The following is a 21,757-nucleotide window of genomic DNA, read 5'->3' as shown; positions in this document are numbered from 1 at the left end:
AGCCATTTTGCCACAACTTTGGAAGTATGCTTGGGGTCATTGTCCATTTGGAAGACCCATTTGTGACCAAGCTTTAACTTCCTGATTAATGTCTTGAGATGTTGCTTCAATATATCCACATAATTTTCCTCCCTCATGATGCCATCTATTTTGTGAAGTGCACCAGACCCTCCTGCAGCAAAGCACCTCCACAACATGATGTTGCCACCCCCGTGCTTCACGGTTGGGATGGTGTTCTTCGGCTTGCAAGCCTCCCCCTTTTTCCTCCAAACATAACGATGGTCATTATGGCCAAACTGTTCTATTTTTGTTTCATCAGACCAGAGGACATTTCTCCAAAAAGTATGATCTTTGTCCCCATGTGCAGTTGCAAACCGTAGTCTGGCTTTTTTTATGATGGTTTTGGAGCAGTGTCTTCTTCCTTGCTGAGCGGTCTTTCAGGTTATGTCGATATAGGACTCGTTTTGCTGTGGATATAGATACTTTTGTACCTGTTTCCTCCAGCATCTTCACAAGGTCCTTTGCTGTTGTTCTGGGATTGATTTGAACTTTTCGCACCAAAGCACGTTCATCTCTAGGAGACAGAACGCGTCTCCTTCCTGAGCGGTATGACGGCTGCTGTGTTTATACTTGCGTACTATTGTTTGTACAGATGAACGTGGTACCTTCAGGTGTTTGGAAAATGCTCCCAAGGATGAACCAGACTTTTTTTCTGAGGTCTTGGCTGATTTATTTGGATTTTCCCATGATGTCAAGCAAAGAGGCACTGAGTTTGACGGTAGGCCTTGAAATACATCCACAGGTACACCTCCAATTGACTCAAATGATGTCAATTAGCCTATCAGAAGCTTCTAAAGCCATGACATCATTTTCTGGAATTTTCCAAGCTGTTTAAAGGCACAGTCAACTTAGTGTAACTTCTGACCCACTGGAATTGTGATACAGTGAATTTTATAAGTGAAATAATCTGTCTGTAAACAATTGTTGGAAAAATTACTTGTGTCATGTACAAAGTAGATGTCCTAACCGACTTGCCAAAACTATAGTTTCTTAACAAGAAATTTGTGGAGTTGTTGAAAAACGAGTTTTAATGACTCCTACCTAAGTGTATGTAAACTTCCCACTTCAACAGTATATGACCATGTATTTACTACAGGCATGACGAGAGGCTGCAGGCGGCCCAGAAGGGAGGTCTGCGCCCCTCATCTAAGACTCCTCCCCCCAGACCTCCTCTGCCCACACAGCAGTTTGGAGTCAGCCTGCAATAGTGAGTATTTAGCTGAGTCCCCTTTAATCGCCCCCCCCCCCCCGTCCCACCCTCCCCAGCCGCTCCATATTTCCACCATGGTTATGCCAACTAATATGATGTACCATACTGCATGCCTACTGAACTAGACGTGTTCTGTTTCCAGTATTGGTGAGAAGAACCAGGGAGTGATGATCCCTCCTGTGATGTCCCAGACTGTGTCTTATCTCAAAGACAAAGGTAAGAAGATAGGAGCTGTCTGATAGGACCTTGGTACAGGACCTCTAGAGTAATAGTTGAGCTAGGAGTTGTCTGATAGGACCTTGGATCAGGGACCTCTACTGTAATAGTTGAGGTAGGAGCTGTCTGATAGGACCTTGGTACAGGACCTCTACTGTAATAGTTGAGGTAGGAGCTGTCTGATAGGACCTTGGTACAGGACCTCTACAGTAATAGTTGAGCTAGGAGTTGTCTGATAGGACCTTGGATCAGGGACAGGACCTCTACTGTAGTAGTTGAGGTAGGAGCTGTCTGATAGGACCTTGGTACAGGACCTCTACTGTAATAGTTGAGGTAGGAGCTGTCTGATAGGACCTTGGATCAGGGACAGGACCTCTACAGGTAGGAGCTGTCTGATAGGACCTTGGTACAGGACCTCTACTGTAGTAGTTGAGGTAGGAGCTGTCTGATAGGACCTTGGTACAGGACCTCTACTGTAATAGTTGAGGTAGGAGCTGTCTGATAGGACCTTGGATCAGGGACAGGACCTCTACAGGTAGGAGCTGTCTGATAGGACCTTGGTACAGGACCTCTACTGTAATAGTTGAGGTAGGAGCTGTCTGATAGGACCTTGGATCAGGTACAGAACCTCTACTGTAATAGTTTAGGTAGGAGCTGTCTGATAGGACCTTGGTACAGGACCTCTACTGTAATATTTGTTGAGCTAGGAGTTGTCTGATAGGACCTTGGATCAGGTACAGGATCTCTACTGTAATAGTTGAGGTAGGAGCTGTCTGATAGGACCTTGGATCAGGTACCAGACCTCTACTGTAATAGTTGAGGTAGGAGCTGTCTGATAGGACCTTGGATCAGGTACAAGACCTCTACAGTAATAGTAGTTGAAGCTTTTCACTCCCTCCCACCTCTCCTCAGGCCTCCAGACAGAAGGTATCTTCAGGTACAGGACCTCTACAGTAATAGTAGTTGAAGCCTTTCACTCCCTCCCACCTCTCCTCAGGCCTCCAGACAGAAGGTATCTTCAGGTACAGGACCTCTACAGTAATAGTAGTTGAAGCCTTTCACTCCCTCCCACCTCTCCTCAGGCCTCCAGACAGAAGGTATCTTCAGGAGGTCAGCTCGTGTTCAGCTCATCAAGGACGTCCAGAAGCTCTACAACCAGGGTGAGTTGGAACCTCTATAACATCCATAATAACCTTTATAACCTCCTATAAGCTCTACAACCAGGGCAGGGTGAGGTGGAACCTCTATAACATCCATAATAACCTTTATAACCTCTATTACATCCATAATAACCTTTATAACCTCTATAACCTCTATAATAACCTTTATAACCTCTATTAGCTCTACAACCAGGGTGAGATGAAACCTCTATAACATCCATAATAACCTTTATAACCTCTATAACATCCATAATAACATCCATAATAACCTTTATAACCTCTATATAACATCCATAATAACCTTTATAACCTCTAGCTCTACAACCAGGGTGAGATGAAACCTCTATAACCTCCATAATAACCTTTATAACCTCCTATAAGCTCTTTAACCAGGGTGAGATGAAACCTCTATAACCTCCATAATAACATTTATAACCTCTAGCTCTATAACCAGGGTGAGATGGAACCTCTATAACATCCATAATAACATCCATAATAAACTTTATAACCTCTATAACATCCATAATAACCTTTATAACCTCTATAACATCCATAATAACATCCATAATAACCTTTATAACCTCTATAACATCCATAATAACCTTTATAACCTCTAGCTCTACAACCAGGGTGAGATGGAACCTCTATAACATCCATAATAACATCCATAATAACCTTTATAACCTCCTATAAGCTCTTTAACCAGAGGGAGAGGAGCTGGAACTGTGAGCCGAGGCAGGGCCGTGCTGGGTCTCTCGGGGCCCAGAGGCGGGGTCTCTCGGGGCCCAGAGGCGGGGTCTCTCGGGGCCCAGAGGCGGGGTCTCTCGGCGGCCAGAGGCGGGGTCTCTCGGCGGCCCAGAGGCGGGGTCTCTCGGCGGCCCAGAGGCGGGGTCTCTCGGCGGCCCAGAGGCGGGGTCTCTCGGCGGCCCAGAGGCGGGGTCTCTCGGCGGCCCAGAGGCGGGGTCTCTCGGCGGCCCAGAGGCGGGGTCTCTCGGGGGCCCAGAGGCGGGGTCTCTCGGGGGCCCAGAGGCGGGGTCTCTCGGGGGCCCAGAGGCGGGGTCTCTCGGGGGCCCAGAGGCGGGGTCTCTCGGGGGCCCAGAGGCGGGGTCTCTCGGGGGCCCAGAGGCGGGGTCTCTCGGGGGCCCAGAGGCGGGGTCTCTCGGGGGCCCAGAGGCGGGGTCTCTCGGGGGCCCAGAGGCGGGGTCTCTCGGGGGCCCAGAGGCGGGGTCTCTCGGGGGCCCAGAGGCGGGGTCTCTCGGGGGCCCAGAGGCGGGGTCTCTCGGGGGCCCAGAGGCGGGGTCTCTCGGGGGCCCAGAGGCGGGGTCTCTCGGGGGCCCAGAGGCGGGGTCTCTCGGGGGCCCAGAGGCGGGGTCTCTCGGGGGCCCAGAGGCGGGGTCTCTCGGGGGCCCAGAGGCGGGGTCTCTCGGGGGCCCAGAGGCGGGGTCTCTCGGGGGCCCAGAGGCGGTGTCTCTCGGGGGCCCAGAGGCGGTGTCTCTCGGGGGCCCAGAGGCGGTGTCTCTCGGGGGCCCAGAGGCGAGGTCTCTCGGGGGCCCAGAGGCGAGGTCTCTCGGGGGCCCAGAGGCGGGGCACTAGCGGGGTCTCCTGGGGCCAGAGGCGGAGCTTTTATCTCTCACTACCAGGAAGCAGAGATCAATAATAATCCAGATCAACCTCTATCTCCTCTGATGACATCACAGCCTCATGTCCCCCCAACCACTTCCTGTCTGAGAACATGGTGAACCAATCAACCGCACACTAGATCCAGTACAGAGAGAGATTTGTAGAAAACATGACAATTATAACAATTAATAATTCCATTTCAATACTATGAATGTATCATTTGCGTCAGGGTTGTCCATGGAATGGTTTCACTCTGGACTCAGATATCCTGTGTGCTCAGTATTGATAAACAAGTCCAATGGCCGCCATCTGTCAGAGGATGAATCTGTGGTCCAGGTTTTTAACTGCTCATTTAGTCTGTTATCAGGTCTCTGTCTCTCCTCCTCAGGGAAGCTCAGTTTGTCTGTTATCAGGTCTCTGTGTCTCCTCCTCAGGGAAGCTCAGTTAGTCTGTTATCAGGTCTCTGTGTCTCCTCCTCAGGGAAGCTCAGTTAGTCTGTTATCAGGTCTTTATCCTCCTCAGGGAAGCTCAGTTAGTCTGTTATCAGGTCTTTATCCTCCTCAGGGAAGCTCATTTTAGTCTGTTATCAGGTCTTTATCCTCCTCAGGGAAGCTCAGTTAGTCTGTTATCAGGTCTTTATCCTCCTCAGGGAAGCTCAGTTAGTCTGTTATCAGGTCTTTATCCTCCTCAGGGAAGCTCAGTTAGTCTGTTATCAGGTCTCTGTGTCTCCTCCTCAGGGAAGCGCAGTTAGTCTGTTATCAGGTCTCTGTGTCTCCTCCTCAGGGAAGCTCAGTTAGTCTGTTATCAGGTCTCTGTCTCCTCCTCAGGGAAGCGCAGTTAGTCTGTTATCAGGTCTTTGTCCTCCTCAGGGAAGCTCAGTTAGTCTGTTATCAGGTCTCTGTGTCTCCTCCTCAGGGAAGCTCAGTTAGTCTGTTATCAGGTCTTTGTCCTCCTCAGGGAAGCTCAGTTAGTCTGTTATCAGGTCTCTGTGTCTCCTCCTCAGGGAAGCTCATTTAGTCTGTTATCGGGTCTCTGTTTCTCCTCCTCAGGGAAGCTTATTTAGTCTGTTATCAGGTCTCTGTGTCTCCTCCTCAGGGAAGCTCAGTTAGTCTGTTATCAGGTCTCTGTCTCTCCTCAGGGAAGCTCAGTTAGTCTGTTATCAGGTCTCTGTGTCTCCTCCTCAGGGAAGCTCAGTTAGTCTGTTATCAGGTATTTGTCATCCTCAGGGAAGCTCAGTTAGTCTGTTATCAGGTCTCTGTCTCCTCCTCAGGGAAGCTCATTTAGTCTGTTATCAGGTCTCTGTTTCTCCTCCTCAGGGAAGCTTATTTAGTCTGTTATCAGGTCTCTGTTTCTCCTCCTCAGGGAAGCTCAGTTAGTCTGTTTATCAGGTCTATGTGTCTCCTCCTCAGGGAAGCTCAGTTAGTCTGTTATCGGGTCTCTGTCTCTCCTCCTCAGGGAAGCTCAGTTAGTCTGTTATCAGGTCTCTGTCTCTCCTCCTCAGGGAAGCTCAGTTAGTCTGTTATCAGGTCTCTGTGTCTCCTCCTCAGGGAAGCTCAGTTAGTCTGTTTATCAGGTCTATGTGTCTCCTCAGGGAAGCTCAGCTAGTCTGTTATCAGGTCTCTGTCTCTCCTCCTCAGGGAAGCTCAGTTAGTCTGTTATCAGGTCTCTCTCCTCCTCAGGGAAGCTCAGTTAGTCTGTTATCAGGTCTCTCTCCTCCTCAGGGAAGCTCAGTCTGTTATCAGGTCTCTCTCCTCCTCAGGGAAGCCAGTGGTGTTCGAGCAGTATGGAGACATCCATGTGCCTGCTGTCATCCTGAAGACCTTCCTCAGAGAGCTACCTGAACCCCTGCTCACCTTCCCCCTCTACCGCCAGATACAGGACATAGTCCGTAAGTACATGTGCCTGCCGAGGCTTTAGCTCAGCAGGCTAACACAATGTTGTGACACGTAGGACACGGGTCCAATAAAAAAGTGTTTTTCTAGAGTTCTCTGTCAGGGTTAGGGTTAGCAAGAGCAACATCATTGATGTATACAGAGAAAAGAGTCGACCCAAGAATTGAACCCTGTGGCACCCCCATAGAGACTGCCAGAGGTCCGGACAACAGGCCCTCCGATTTGACATACTGAACTCTGTCTGAGAAGTAGTTGGTGAACCAGGCGAGGGCTACTAATAGGGATTGCAATAATTTCGGCAGATCATTTTAGAAAGAGAGGGTCCAGATTGTCTATCCCAGCTGATTTGTAGGGATACAGATTTTGCAGCTCTTTCAGAACATCAGCTGTCTGGATTTGTGTGAAGGGGAAGCGGGGGGGGGGGGGGGGGGGGGGGGGCTTGGGCAAGTTTCTGCAGGGGGTGCAGAGCTGTTGGCCCGGGGTTGGGGTAGCCAGGTGGAAAGCATGGCCAGCCATAGAAAAATGCTTATTGAAATTATCGATTATCGTGGATTTATCGGTGGTGAAAGTGTTTCCTATCTTCAGAGCAGTGGGCAGCTGGGAGGAGGTGCTCTCATTCTCCATGGACTTTACAGTGTCCCAGAACCTTTTGGGAATTAGTGCTGCAGGATGCACATTTCTGTTTGAAAAAGCTAGCCTTTGCTTTCCTAACTGCTTGTGTATATTGGTTCCTGACTTCCTGGAAAAGTTGCATATCGCGGGGGCTATTCGATGCTAATTCAGTACGCCACAGGATGTTTTTGTGCTGGTCAAGGGCAGTCTGGGGTGAACCAAGGGCTATATCTGTTCTTATTTGTAATTTTTTTGAAAGGGGCATGCTTATTTAAGATGGTGAGGAAAGCACTTTTAAAGAGCAACCAGGCATCCTCTACTGACGGGATGAGGTTAATATCCTTCCAGGATACCCGGGCCAGGTCGATTAGAAAGGGCTGCTCGCTGAAGTGTTTTAGGGAGCGTTTGACAGTGATGAGTGGAGGTCGTTTGACCGCAGACCCCTAACGGACGCAGGCAATGAGGCAGTGATCGCTGATATCCTGGTTGAAGACAGCAGAGGTGTATTTAGAGGGCAAGTTGGTCAGGATGAGGGTGCCCATGGTTACGGATTTAGGGTTGTACCTGGTAGGTTCCTTGATAATTTGTGTGAGATTGAGGGCGTCTAGCTTAGATTGTAGGACGGCCGGGGTGTTAAGCATGTCCCAGTTTAGGACAAGATTGGAATTCAAATCTCCAGATCCCAGACCATTGTGAAGTAGGAAACCTGCATCAATTGCCCAACTTCCTGAATTGGGTCACATATGAAACAGACTGGGTCACCACGGTCTATCGAGAACCTCAACATGCATTGTAATGTGTGACATACAGCTTGTTGTTCCAGGAGTGGAGAGCAGTCTACGAGTGAGCACCTGTAAACACATCCTAGAGAGTCTTCCAGAACACAACTACATGGTGTTGAAGTACCTGCTCTGTTTCCTGAACATGGTAATAACACCGCACGGCGACACACAACACCGCACGGCGACACACAACACCGCACGGCGACACACAACACCGCACGGCGACACACAACACCGCACGGCGACACACAACACCGCACGGCGACACACAACACCGCACGGCGACACACAACACCGCACGGCGACACACAACACCGCACGGCGACACACAACACCGCACGGCGACACACAACACCGCACGGCGACACACAACACCGCACGGCGACACACAACACCGCACGGCGACACACAACACCGCACGGCGACACACAACACCGCACGGCGACACACAACACCGCACGGCGACACACAACACCGCACGGCGACACACAACACCGCACGGCGACACACAACACCGCACGGCGACACACAACACCGCACGGCGACACACAACACCGCACGGCGACACACAACACCGCACGGCGACACACAACGCCGCACGGCAACACACAACATGACACAACACCGCACGGCGACACACAACATGACACAACACCGCACGGCAACACACAACACCACACGGCAACACACAACATGACACAACACCGCACGGCAACACACAACATGACACAACACCGCACGGCAACACACAACACCACACGGCAACACACAACATGACACAACACCGCACGGCAACACACAACACCGCACGGCAACACACAACATGACACAACACCGCACGACAACACACAACACCGCACGGCAACACACAACATGACACAACACCGCACGACAACACACAACATGACACAACACCGCACGGCAACACACAACACCACACGGCAACACACAACACCGCACGGCGACACACAACATGACACAACACCGCACGGCAACACACAACATGACACAACACCGCACGACAACACACAACACCGCACGGCAACACACAACACCGCACGGCGACACACAACATGACACAACACCGCACGGCAACACACAACATGACACAACACCGCACGGCGACACACAACACCGCACGGCAACACACAACACCACACGGCAACACACAACACCGCACGGCAACACACAAAACCGCACGGCGATACACAACACCGCACGGCGACACACAACACCGCACGGCGACACACAACACCGCACGGCAACACACAACACCGCACGGCAACACACAACATGACACAACACCGCACGGCAACACACAACACCGCACGGCAACACACAACACCACACGGCAACACACAACATGACACAACACCGCACGGCAACACACAACACCACACGGCAACACACAACACCACACGGCAACACACAACACCGCACGGCAACACACAACACCACACGGCAACACACAACATGACACGGCAACACACAACACCGCACGGCAACACACAACACCGCACGGCAACACACAACACCGCACGGCAACACACAACACCGCACGGCAACACACAACACCGCACGGCAACACACAACATGACACAACACCGCACGGCAACACACAACATGACACAACACCGCACGGCAACACACAACATGACACAACACCGCACGGCAACACACAACACCGCACGGCAACACACAACACCGCACGGCGACACACAACACCGCACGGCAACACACAACACCGCACGGCAACACACAACATGACACAACACCGCACGGCGACACACAACACCGCACGGCAACACACAACACCGCACGGCAACACACAACATGACACAACACCGCACGGCAACACACAACACCGCACGGCAACACACAACACCACACGGCAACACACAACATGACACAACACCGCACGGCAACACACAACACCACACGGCAACACACAACACCACACGGCAACACACAACACCGCACGGCAACACACAACACCGCACGGCAACACACAACATGACACAACACCGCACGGCAACACACAACACCGCACGGCGACACACAACACCGCACGGCGACACACAACGCCGCACGGCAACACACAACATGACACAACACCGCACGGCAACACACAACACCGCACGACAACACACAACACCACACAACACCACACGGCAACACACAACACCGCACGGCAACACACAACATGACACAACACCGCACGGCAACACACAACACCGCACGGCAACACACAACACCGCACGGCAACACACAACACCGCACGGCAACACACAACACCGCACGGCGACACACAACATGACACAACACCGCACGGCAACACACAACACCGCACGGCGACACACAACACCGCACTGCGACACACAACACCGCACGGCGACACACAACACCGCACGGCGACACACAACACCGCACGGCGACACACAACACCGCACGGCGACACACAACACCGCACGGCGACACACAACACCGCACGGCGACACACAACACCGCACAACAACACACAACACCGCACGGCAACACACAACACCGCACAACAACACACAACACCGCACGGCAACACACAACACCGCACGGCAACACACAACACCACACGGCGACACACAACATGACACAACACCGCACGGCAACACACAACATGACACAACACCGCACGGCGACACACAACACCGCACGGCAACACACATGACACAACACCGCACGGCAACACACAACACCGCACGGCGACACACAACACCGCACGGCGACACACAACACCGCACGGCGACACACAACACCGCACGGCGACACACAACACCGCACGGCGACACACAACACCGCACGGCGACACACAACACCGCACGGCGACACACAACACCGCACGGCGACACACAACACCGCACGGCGACACACAACACCGCACGGCGACACACAACACCGCACGGCAACACACAACATGACACAACACCGCACGGCGAGACACAACACCGCACGGCGACACACAACACCGCACGGCAACACACATGACACAACACCGCACGGCAACACACAACACCGCACGGCAACACACAACACCACAACACCGCACGGCAACACACAACACCGCACGGCGACACACAACACCGCACGACAACACACAACACCACACGGCAACACACAACATGACACAACACCGCACGGCAACACACAACACCGCACGGCAACACACAACATGACACAACACCGCACGGCAACACACAACATGACACAACACCGCACGGCAACACACAACATGACACAACACCGCACGGCAACACACAACACCGCACGACAACACACAACACCGCACGGCAACACATACCACCGCACGGCAACACACAACATGACACAACACCGCACGGCAACACACAACACCGCACGGCAACACACAACATGACACAACACCGCACGGCAACACACAACACCGCACGGCAACACACAACACCGCACGGCAACACACAACATGACACAACACCGCACGGCAACACACAACACCGCACGGCAACACACAACATGACACAACACCGCACGGCAACACACAACATGACACAACACCGCACGGCAACACACAACATGACACAACACCGCACGGCAACACACAACACCACACGGCGACACACAACATGACACAACACCGCACGGCAACACACAACACCGCACGGCAACACACAACATGACACAACACCGCACGGCAACACACAACACCGCACGGCAACACACAACACCGCACGGCAACACACAACATGACACAACACCGCACGGCAACACACAACACCACACGGCAACACACAACATGACACAACACCGCACGGCAACACACAACACCGCACGGCAACACACAACACCGCACGGCGACACACAACACCGCACGGCGACACACAACACCGCACGGCGACACACAACACCGCACGGCGACACACAACACCGCACGGCGACACACAGCACCGCACGGCGACACACAGCACCGCACGGCGACACACAACACCGCACAGCGACACACAACATGACACAACACCGCACGGCGACACACAACACCGCACGGCAACACACAACACCGCACGGCAACACACAACACCGCACGGCGACACACAACACCGCACGGCGACACACAACACCGCACGGCGACACACAACACCGCACGGCGACACACAGCACCGCACGGCGACACACAGCACCGCACGGCGACACACAGCACCGCACGGCGACACACAACACCGCACAGCGACACACAACATGACACAGCACCGCACGGCGACACACAGCACCGCACGGCGACACACAACACAGCACGGCAACACACAACACCGCACGCAACACCATAGTGCTCATGTACCGCTCTGCTTCCTGCCCATGATCAGAACCACACCATTATCCTCCTATCACGTTCAACAGGTTGATGTTCTGGCTGATGTACCGCTCTGATCAGAACCACACCATTATCCTCCTATCACGTTCAACAGGTTGATGTTCTGGCTGATGTACCGCTCTGATCAGAACCACATCATCATTATCCTCCTATCACGTTCAACAGGTTGATGTTCTGGCTGATGTACCGCTCTGATCAGAACCAGATCATCATTATCCTCCTATCACGTTCAACAGGCTGATGTTCTGGCCGATGTACCGCTCTGATCAGAACCAGATCATCATTATCCTCCTATCACGTTCAACAGGCTGATGTTCTGGCTGATGTACCGCTCTGATCAGAACCACATCATCATTATCCTCCTATCACGTTCAACAGGTTGATGTTCTGGCTGATGTACCGCTCTGATCAGAACCAGATCATCATTATCCTCCTATCACGTTCAACAGGCTGATGTTCTGGCTGATGTACCGCTCTGATCAGAACCAGATCATCATTATCCTCCTATCACGTTCAACAGGCTGATGTTCTGGCTCCAGAATACAACCCAACCGCCATAACTTCTCAAAGGCCTTTGTTCTTCATATGAAGGCAGACTCTCTTTACACAATGTAATGTCCTTAAGATACGACATCTCAAAGCCCGCTGAATAAATATTCATGAAAATGCCTGTTTTTCTTTGGGAGGGGGGGGGCTGTAAAACCAAATGCACCGCTATATTAATGCCGTGTAGACATTTTAGAAAAGGCCTGACCAACAGAAACAGACCAATACAATAATATTCCACTGTTGAGAGAAATCAAACCCACTTCCCCTTTTCTCCCATGTGAAATGCTGAGCTTTCAATTGTAGAAACCCCTCCGAAACCCCTCCGTTCACACTGACCTTAACTAACCAGAACTAACCAGAACTAACCAGAACTAACCCACTTCCCCTTTTCCTCCCATGTGGAATGATGAGGTTTCAATTGTAGAAACTCCTCCGTTCACACTGACCTTAACTAACCAGAACTAACCAGAACTAACCAGAACTAACCCACAAGGCCTCAGACAGGAAGACTGGAGGTGTGTCCCTAACAGCACCCTGGCCCCTATATAGTGCACTACCTTTGACCAGGAGGCCCATAGAGAATAGGGAGCCATTTGGGACGAGGGCTATCTCTGATCCAGATTGTAAGGACTCCCAGGCTATGTAATAAAGTTCTCCAATAGACAGAATAATGCTGAGCTTCACTCTCTGGGACTTTACGTTCACTTCCCATGTTAATATAATACTGAGTTTCACTCTCTGGGACTTTACATTCACTTCCCATGTTAATATAATGCTGAGCTTCACTCTCTGGGACTTTACGTTCACTTCCCATGTTAATATAATACTGAGTTTCACTCTCTGGGACTTTACATTCACTTCCCATGTTAATATAATACTGAGTTTCACTCTCTGGGACTTTACATTCACTTCCCATGTTAATATAATGCTGAGCTTCACTGTCTGGGACTTTACGTTCACTTCCCATGTTAATATAATACTGATTGTCTGTAACTCACAGGTTAATATGGTGAGACTGTATTAGTCTGTATCATCTAGTCAGATCTGTCCTGGGTGCTGTTAGACTGGTTATCAGAAAGGGCGACTGGTTATCAGACCGGACTGACTGGGGGACTGGTTATCAGACCGGGGACTGGTTATCAGACCGGGGACTGGTTATCAGACCGGGGACTGGTTATCAGACCGGGCCGACTGGTTATCAGACCGGGCCGACTGGTTATCAGACCGGGCCGACTGGTTATCAGACCGGGCCGACTGGTTATCAGACCGGGGACGACTGGTTATCAGACGGGGGACGACTGGTTATCAGACGGGGGACGACTGGTTATCAGACGGGGGACGACTGGTTATCAGACGGGGGACGACTGGTTATCAGACGGGGGACGACTGGTTATCAGACGGGGGACGACTGGTTATCAGACGGGGGACGACTGGTTATCAGACGGGGGACGACTGGTTATCAGACGGGGGACGACTGGTTATCAGACGGGGGACGACTGGTTATCAGACGGGGGACGACTGGTTATCAGACGGGGGACGACTGGTTATCAGACGGGGGACGACTGGTTATCAGACGGGGGACGACTGGTTATCAGACGGGGGACGACTGGTTATCAGACGGGGGACGACTGGTTATCAGACGGGGGACGACTGGTTATCAGACGGGGGACGACTGGTTATCAGACGGGGGACGACTGGTTATCAGACGGGGGACGACTGGTTATCAGACGGGGGACGACTGGTTATCAGACGGGGGACGACTGGTTATCAGACGGGGGACGACTGGTTATCAGACGGGGGACGACTGGTTATCAGACGGGGCCGACTGGTTAACAGACCGGGCCGACTGGTTATCAGACCGGGCCGACTGGTTATCAGACGGGGGACGGCTGGTTATCAGACGGGGGACGGCTGGTTATCAGACGGGGGACGGCTGGTTATCAGACGGGGGACGGCTGGTTATCAGACGGGGGACGGCTGGTTATCAGACGGGGGACGGCTGGTTATCAGACGGGGGACGGCTGGTTATCAGACGGGGGACGGCTGGTTATCAGACGGGGGACGGCTGGTTATCAGACGGGGGACGGCTGGTTATCAGACGGGGGACGGCTGGTTATCAGACGGGGGACGGCTGGTTATCAGACGGGGGACGGCTGGTTATCAGACGGGGGACGGCTGGTTATCAGACGGGGGACGGCTGGTTATCAGACGGGGGACGGCTGGTTATCAGACGGGGGACGGCTGGTTATCAGACGGGGGACGGCTGGTTATCAGACGGGGGACGGCTGGTTATCAGACGGGGGACGGCTGGTTATCAGACGGGGGACGGCTGGTTATCAGACGGGGGACGGCTGGTTATCAGACGGGGGACGGCTGGTTATCAGACGGGGGACGGCTGGTTATCAGACGGGGGACGGCTGGTTATCAGACGGGGGACGGCTGGTTATCAGACGGGGGACGGCTGGTTATCAGACCGGGCTGACGGGGGACGGCTGGTTATCCGACCGGGCTGACGGGGGACTTGTCGTCAGACCGGGCCGGACTGTGGACTGACGGGGGACAGATCATTAGGATGTTACCATTTTATATGTGGACCAGGTTGAATGGCAGTCTGTTTAGTCAGGATCAAGTGTAAACACTCTCTCTCTCCCTCTTCCCCTCCTCCTCTCCCTCTCTCCCTCCTCTCCCTCTCCCTCCTCCAGGTCTCTCAGCAGAGTATCATCAACAAGATGTCTCCCTCCAACCTGGCTTGTGTGTTTGGTGTCAATCTGTCCTGGCCTTCTCAGGGCTCTGTCTCTCTGACATCTCTAACACCGCTCAACATCTTCACTGAGATCCTTATAGAACATTACCATACAGTCTTCAGCTCCCGCTGCCCACGAGCAGAGGTACTGCCCTGATACCAGCCCTGATACCAGCCCTGATACCAGCCCTGATACCAGCCCTGATACCAGCCCTGATACCAGCCCTGATACCAGCCCTGATACCAGCCCTGATACCAGCCCTGATACCAGCCCTGATACCAGCCCTGATACCAGCCCCGATACCAGCCCCCGATACCAGCCCTGATACCAGCCCCCGATACCAGCCCCCGATACCTGCCCCCGATACCAGCCCCCGATACCAGCCCCCGATACCAGCCCCCGATACCAGCCCCCGATACCTGCCCCCGACACCTGCCCCGATACCAGCCCCCGATACCAGCCCCCGATACCTGCCCCCGATACCAGCCCCCGATACCAGCCCCCGATACCAGCCCCCGATACCAGCCCCCGATACCAGCCCCCGATACCAGCCCCCGATACCAGCCCCCGATACCAGCCCCCGATACCAGCCCCCGATACCAGCCCCCGATACCAGCCCCCGATACCAGCCCCCGATACCAGCCCCCGATACCAGCCCCGATACCAGCCCCCGATACCTGCCCCCGATACTAGCCCCCGATACTAGCCCCCGATACTAGCCCCCGATACCAGTCCCGATACCAGCCCCGATACCTGCCCCCGATACCAGCCCCCGATACCAGCCCCCGATACCTGCCCTGATACCTGCCCCCGATACCTGCCCCGATACCTGCCCCCGACACCTGCCCCGATACCTGCCCCCGACACCTGCCCCGATACCAGCCCCCGATACCTGCCCCGATACCAGCCCCCGATACCAGCCCCCGATACCAGCCCCCGATACCAGCCCCCGATACCAGCCCCGATACCAGCCCCCGATACCAGCCCCCGATACCAGCCCCCGATACCAGCCCCGATACCAGCCCCCGATACCTGCCCCCGATACCTGCCCCCGATACCTGCCCCCGATACCTGCCCCCGATACCAGCCCCGATACCTGCCCCCGATACCAGCCCCCGATACCAGCCCCCGATACCAGCCCCAATACCAGCCCCGATACCAGCACAGCCCACCACCCCACGGACACGCTCCACTGCACAGCCCAACACCGTGCTACTCAACCCAACAAAACAGACACGCTGTGATTGTCTACTGGGATGACCTGTTTTGAAGAAAGTTCCCAACCACCTGTTGCTCCTGAAACAAGATGGCTGCCAGAAACAAGATGGCTCCCAGAAACAAGATGGCTGCCAGAAATCTGCTCCTTTTCTTTCTCCTGTGACATAATCCAGTTTTGTTTTGGTACATGAGGAGTTGGGAGATTAAAAGTCCTGACATATAGAGACTTGTGTGTTCTGTTAGACGTCTGCTCAGCCCACATGTCCACCGCGCTCTATATACAGTACGTAATGTATATATTAACTATATATTCACACTATCAGTCACTATCCATGGAATGCCCACCACACTCTATATACAGTATGTAATGTATATATTAACTAGAAGCTAAAATCTGTCTAATCCAACTTAATACATGTGAATGTGCACAGGCTTCATGATGATGGGGGGGAGGGGAGGGGAGGGGGGGGGGGCATATGGTTGTTGAACACTTAAAGAGATTGTCAGCAGATTGTGGTTTTCCTGCACGAGTTACATTTCAAAAAAGGAGAAATAGAATATTTAGAGAGGAGCTGGGTTGGAGAGGTCTATACTGCCCCCTACTGTAGTAACAGCAGAGGTCTATACTGCCCCCTACTGTAATAACAGCAGAGGTCTATACTGCCCCCTACTGTAGTAACAGCAGAGGTCTATACTGCCCCCTACTGTAATAACAGCAGAGGTCTATACTGCCCCCTACTGTAGTAACAGCAGAGGTCTATACTGCCCCCTACTGTAGTAACAGCAGAGGTCTATACTGACCCCTACTGTAGTAACAGCAGAGGTCTATACTGACCCCTACTGTAGTAACAGCAGAGGTCTATACTGCCCCCTACTGTAGTCACAGCAGAGGTGTAGGTATCCTGATAAATAATAGTACTCCCTTATCCCAGCACACGGACCAAGGATGTTTTCTAATATTGAATTGTACCCTACGTGGTGAAAAATACACATTGATTTCATTATATATCACACCAGGGGCAAATCTGGGGATTTTAGCTAGAATTCAAGCAATATTAGATGAAATCCAGACAGGAAGTATTATTTTAGCAGGTGAGCTACATCATACATTAGATAAGATTGACACACACAGCAATAAAAAAAAAGCAAATTCAAGGCAACTCCAAAGAGGCTAAATATTTTAATTTCTACAAATAATTTACAGGATACCTAATGATTGACTATTCCCAACTACAAAAAACAACAATTTCTCTGAAATAAAATCTATTTGAGAATTGACCATTTTTATTTTTTTATTTTAAAAGCTCTCAACAATTTACTGGGTTCTAAAATCCACGACCTGGTGACATCAGATCATTCTCCAATATCATGTTTAATTACACCCATAGAAAATACACTTGGAGAATGACAGAATATGGAGAATAAACAGAGGGCATCTTTACGACCCTTAAATGTATTAAATACTAAAAAACTTTTTACCATTATGTCGACATAGAGGTTGAAGATACGCCCTGATATACTGTAATATGGGACGCTTTTATGGCATTAGGGGAATTACAATTTCATACTCGTTTAATCTGAGCTAGTGATTTATTTTTCTTTCATTTCTATCTTAGAAAAAGCCCATAAAGATTTACACGGTAAAGAAGAAAAAACATCTCGCCTTGCTGTTTTGATTTGTTGTCCTAGATGCCTTGCTGTTTTGATTTGTTGTCCTAGATGTCTTGCTGTTTTGATTTGTTGTCCTAGATGCCTTGCTGTTTTGATTTGTTGTCCTAGATGCCTTGCTGTTTTGATTTGTTGTCCTAGATGCCTTGCTGTTTTGATTTGTTGTCCTAGATGCCTTGCTGTTTTGATTTGTTGTCCTAGATACCTTGCTGTTTTGATTTGTTGTCCTAGATGCCATGCTGTTTTGATTTGTTGTCCTAGATGCCTTGCTGTTTTGATTTGTTGTCCTAGATGCCTTGCTGTTTTGATTTGTTGTCCTAGATGCCTTGCTGTTTTGATTTGTTGTTCTAGATGCCTTGCTGTTTAGATTTGTTGTCCTAGATGCCTTGCTGTTTTGATTTGTTGTCCTAGATGCCTTGCTGTTTAGATTGGTGTTGTCCTAGATGCCTTGCTGTTTTGATTTGTTGTTCTAGATGCCTTGCTGTTTTGATTTGTTGTTCTAGATGCCTTGCTGTTTAGATTTGTTGTCCTAGATGCCTTGCTGTTTAGATTTGTTGTCCTAGATGCCTTGCTGTTTAGATTTGTTGTCCTAGATGCCTTGCTGTTTAGATTTGTTGTCCTAGATGCCTTGCTGTTTTGATTTGTTGTTCTAGATGCCTTGCTGTTTTGATTTGTTGTTCTAGATGCCTTGCTGTTTAGATTTGTTGTCCTAGATGCCTTGCTGTTTTGATTTGTTGTCCTAGATGCCTTGCTGTTTAGATTGGTGTTGTCCTAGATGCCTTGCTGTTTTGATTTGTTGTCCTAGATGCCTTGCTGTTTAGATTTGTTGTCCTAGATGCCTTGCTGTTTTGATTTGTTGTCCTAGATGCCTTGCTGTTTAGATTTGTTGTCCTAGATGCCTTGCTGTTTTGATTTGTTGTCCTAGATGCCTTGCTGTTTAGATTTGTTGTCCTAGATGCCTTGCTGTTTAGATTTGTTGTTCTAGATGCCTTGCTGTTTTGATTTGTTGTCCTAGATGCCTTGCTGTTTTGATTTGTTGTCCTAGATGCCTTGCTGTTTTGATTTGTTGTCCTAGATGCCTTGCTGTTTAGATTTGTTGTCCTAGATGCCTTGCTGTTTAGATTTGTTGTCCTAGATGCCTTGCTGTTTAGATTTGTTGTCCTAGATGCCTTGCTGTTTTGATTTGTTGTCCTAGATGCCTTGCTGTTTAGATTTGTTGTCCTAGATGCCTTGCTGTTTTGATTTGTTGTCCTAGATGCCTTGCTGTTTAGATTTGTTGTCCTAGATGCCTTGCTGTTTTGATTTGTTGTCCTAGATGCCTTGCTGTTTTGATTTGTTGTCCTAGATGCCTTGCTGTTTAGATTTGTTGTCCTAGATGCCTTGCTGTTTAGATTTGTTGTCCTAGATGCCTTGCTGTTTAGATTTGTTGTCCTAGATGCCTTGCTGTTTAGATTTGTTGTCCTAGATGCCTTGCTGTTTTGATTTGTTGTCCTAGATGCCTTGCTGTTTTGATTTGTTGTTCTAGATGCCTTGCTGTTTTGATTTGTTGTTCTAGATGCCTTGCTGTTTAGATTTGTTGTCCTAGATGTCTTGCTGTTTTGATTTGTTGTCCTAGATGTCTTGCTGTTTTGATTTGTTGTCCTAGATGCCTTGCTGTTTAGATTTGTTTTCCTAGATGCCTTGCTGTTTTGATTTGTTGTCCTAGATGCCTTGCTGTTTTGATTTGTTGTCCTAGATGCCTTGCTGTTTTGATTTGTTGTCCTAGATGCCTTGCTGTTTTGATTTGTTGTCCTAGATGCCTTGCTGTTTTGATTTGTTGTCCTAGATGCCTTGCTGTTTTGATTTGTTGTCCTAGATGCCTTGCTGTTTTGATTTGTTGTCCTAGATACCTTGCTGTTTTGATTTGTTGTCCTAGATGCCTTGCTGTTTTGATTTTTGTTGTTTTTCTCTAGTTGTTAATTTTGTTGGTTGTTGGGGGGTGGTGTTTTGGGGGTGGGGAGTGGAGGGAGAGCGTTTTTTTCCAGGGGGAGGATGACGCCTGGACCTTCATGGTTGCGGGGCAACGGCCGGGAACTGTTCGGGGATAATGGATGTTTGGTGGCCTGGCGGTTGCGAGCTTGGTCGCTGGTCGCTGCTCCCCGATTTGACTTGGTGGGAGATGTGTTGGCCGTGCCCCTGGGGCGGGGTGCTTGACCCTGGTTGATCCTGTGACCCTAGTTGACCCTGGGTGGGGGGGGCTTGACCCTGGTTGCTCCTGGTTGCTCCTGTGACCCTAGTTGACCCTGGGTGGGGGGGGGCTTGACCCTGGTTGATCCTGTGACCCTGGTTGTTCCTGTGACCCTGGGCGGGGGGGCTTGACCCTGGTTGCTCCTGTGACCCTGGTTGACCCTGGGCGGGGGGGCTTGACCCTGGTTGCTCCTGTGACCCTGGTTGACCCTGGTTGTTCCTGTGACCCTGGGCGGGGGGGCTTGACCCTGGTTGCTCCTGTGACCCTGGTTGACCCTGGTTGTTCCTGTGACCCTGGTTGACCCTGGTTGTTCCTGTGACCCTGGGCGGGGGGGCTTGACCCTGGTTGCTCCTGTGGATCTCTCTGGATGGGAGTGTCTGCTAGGTGACTGAATGTGATGTAAATGCGGCTTCACCGCAAGGAGAACGGACGTTTTAACATTTAATAAAATAACATCTGAACTTCAGCAGGAATATCATTTTTTTAAACTTTTGAAATAAAGCATACTACTTGATGGCAAATAAACGTTGGTAAACACCTCACAAAATGAATACACGCCGAACCAGTTATAGTTGTGAAGATACAGATTAATTAATTAGTGTTTTACCATCACAACACACATCACAGTATCAAGTTTCCACACAGTGTTTTGCCATCACAACACACATCACAGTATCAAGTTTCCACACAGTGTTTTACCATCACACACACATCACAGTATAAAGTTTCCACCCAGTGTTTTACCATCACATCACACATCACAGTATCAAGTTTCCACACAGTGTTTTACCATCACACACACATCACAGTATCAAGTTTCCACCCAGTGTTTTACCATCACAGTATCAAGTTTCCACACAGTGTTTTACCATCACACACACACATCACAGTATCAAGTTTCCACACAGTGTTTTACCATCACACATCACAGTATCCAGTTTCCACACAGTGTTTTACCATCACACATCACAGTATAAAGTTTCCACCCAGGGTTTCACCATCACAACACACATCACAGTATCAAGTTTCCACACAGTGTTTTACCATCACAACACACATCACAGTATCAAGTTTCCACCCAGTGTTTTACCATCACACACACATCACAGTATCAAGTTTCCACCCAGTGTTTTACCATCACAACACACATCACAGTATCAAGTTTCCACCCAGTGTTTTACCATCACAACACACATCACAGTATCAAGTTTCCACCCAGTGTTTTACCATCACAACACACATCACAGTATCAAGTTTCCACACAGTGTTTTACCATCACACACACATCACAGTATCAAGTTTCCACACAGTGTTTTACCATCACACACACAAATCAAAGGATCAAGTTTCCACACGGTGTTTTACCATCACACACACACACATCACAGTATCAAGTTTCCACACAGTGTTTTACCATCACA

At 50.7% G+C, this 21,757-nt stretch overlaps 2 protein-coding genes across 5 annotated transcripts in view; one reads left to right on the top strand and one right to left on the bottom strand.

The window, feature by feature from the left end:
- LOC129864884 (rho GTPase-activating protein 8-like) overlaps window positions 1-15,536 on the top strand; it is an 84,967-nt gene extending 69,431 nt beyond the window's left edge. The window contains exons 8-13 of the mRNA XM_055937186.1: window positions 1,157-1,267; window positions 1,413-1,486; window positions 2,569-2,646; window positions 6,026-6,154; window positions 7,594-7,697; window positions 15,182-15,536. Coding sequence (XP_055793161.1) covers window positions 1,157-1,267; window positions 1,413-1,486; window positions 2,569-2,646; window positions 6,026-6,154; window positions 7,594-7,697; window positions 15,182-15,379 — 694 coding nt within the window. The 3' untranslated portion in view covers window positions 15,380-15,536. The remainder of the gene's footprint in view (window positions 1-1,156; window positions 1,268-1,412; window positions 1,487-2,568; window positions 2,647-6,025; window positions 6,155-7,593; window positions 7,698-15,181) is intronic.
- Window positions 1-21,757, bottom strand: part of LOC129864883 (PHD finger protein 21A-like) — a 458,909-nt gene that overhangs the window by 312,944 nt on the left and 124,208 nt on the right. The window lies entirely within an intron of this gene.

This window comes from Salvelinus fontinalis, chromosome 11 (assembly GCF_029448725.1).
Source record: "Salvelinus fontinalis isolate EN_2023a chromosome 11, ASM2944872v1, whole genome shotgun sequence".
In the NCBI taxonomy this organism is placed as follows: domain Eukaryota; kingdom Metazoa; phylum Chordata; class Actinopteri; order Salmoniformes; family Salmonidae; genus Salvelinus; species Salvelinus fontinalis.
Note: the sequence above shows the minus strand (reverse complement) of the source record. Positions and strands in the feature narration are given on the sequence as shown.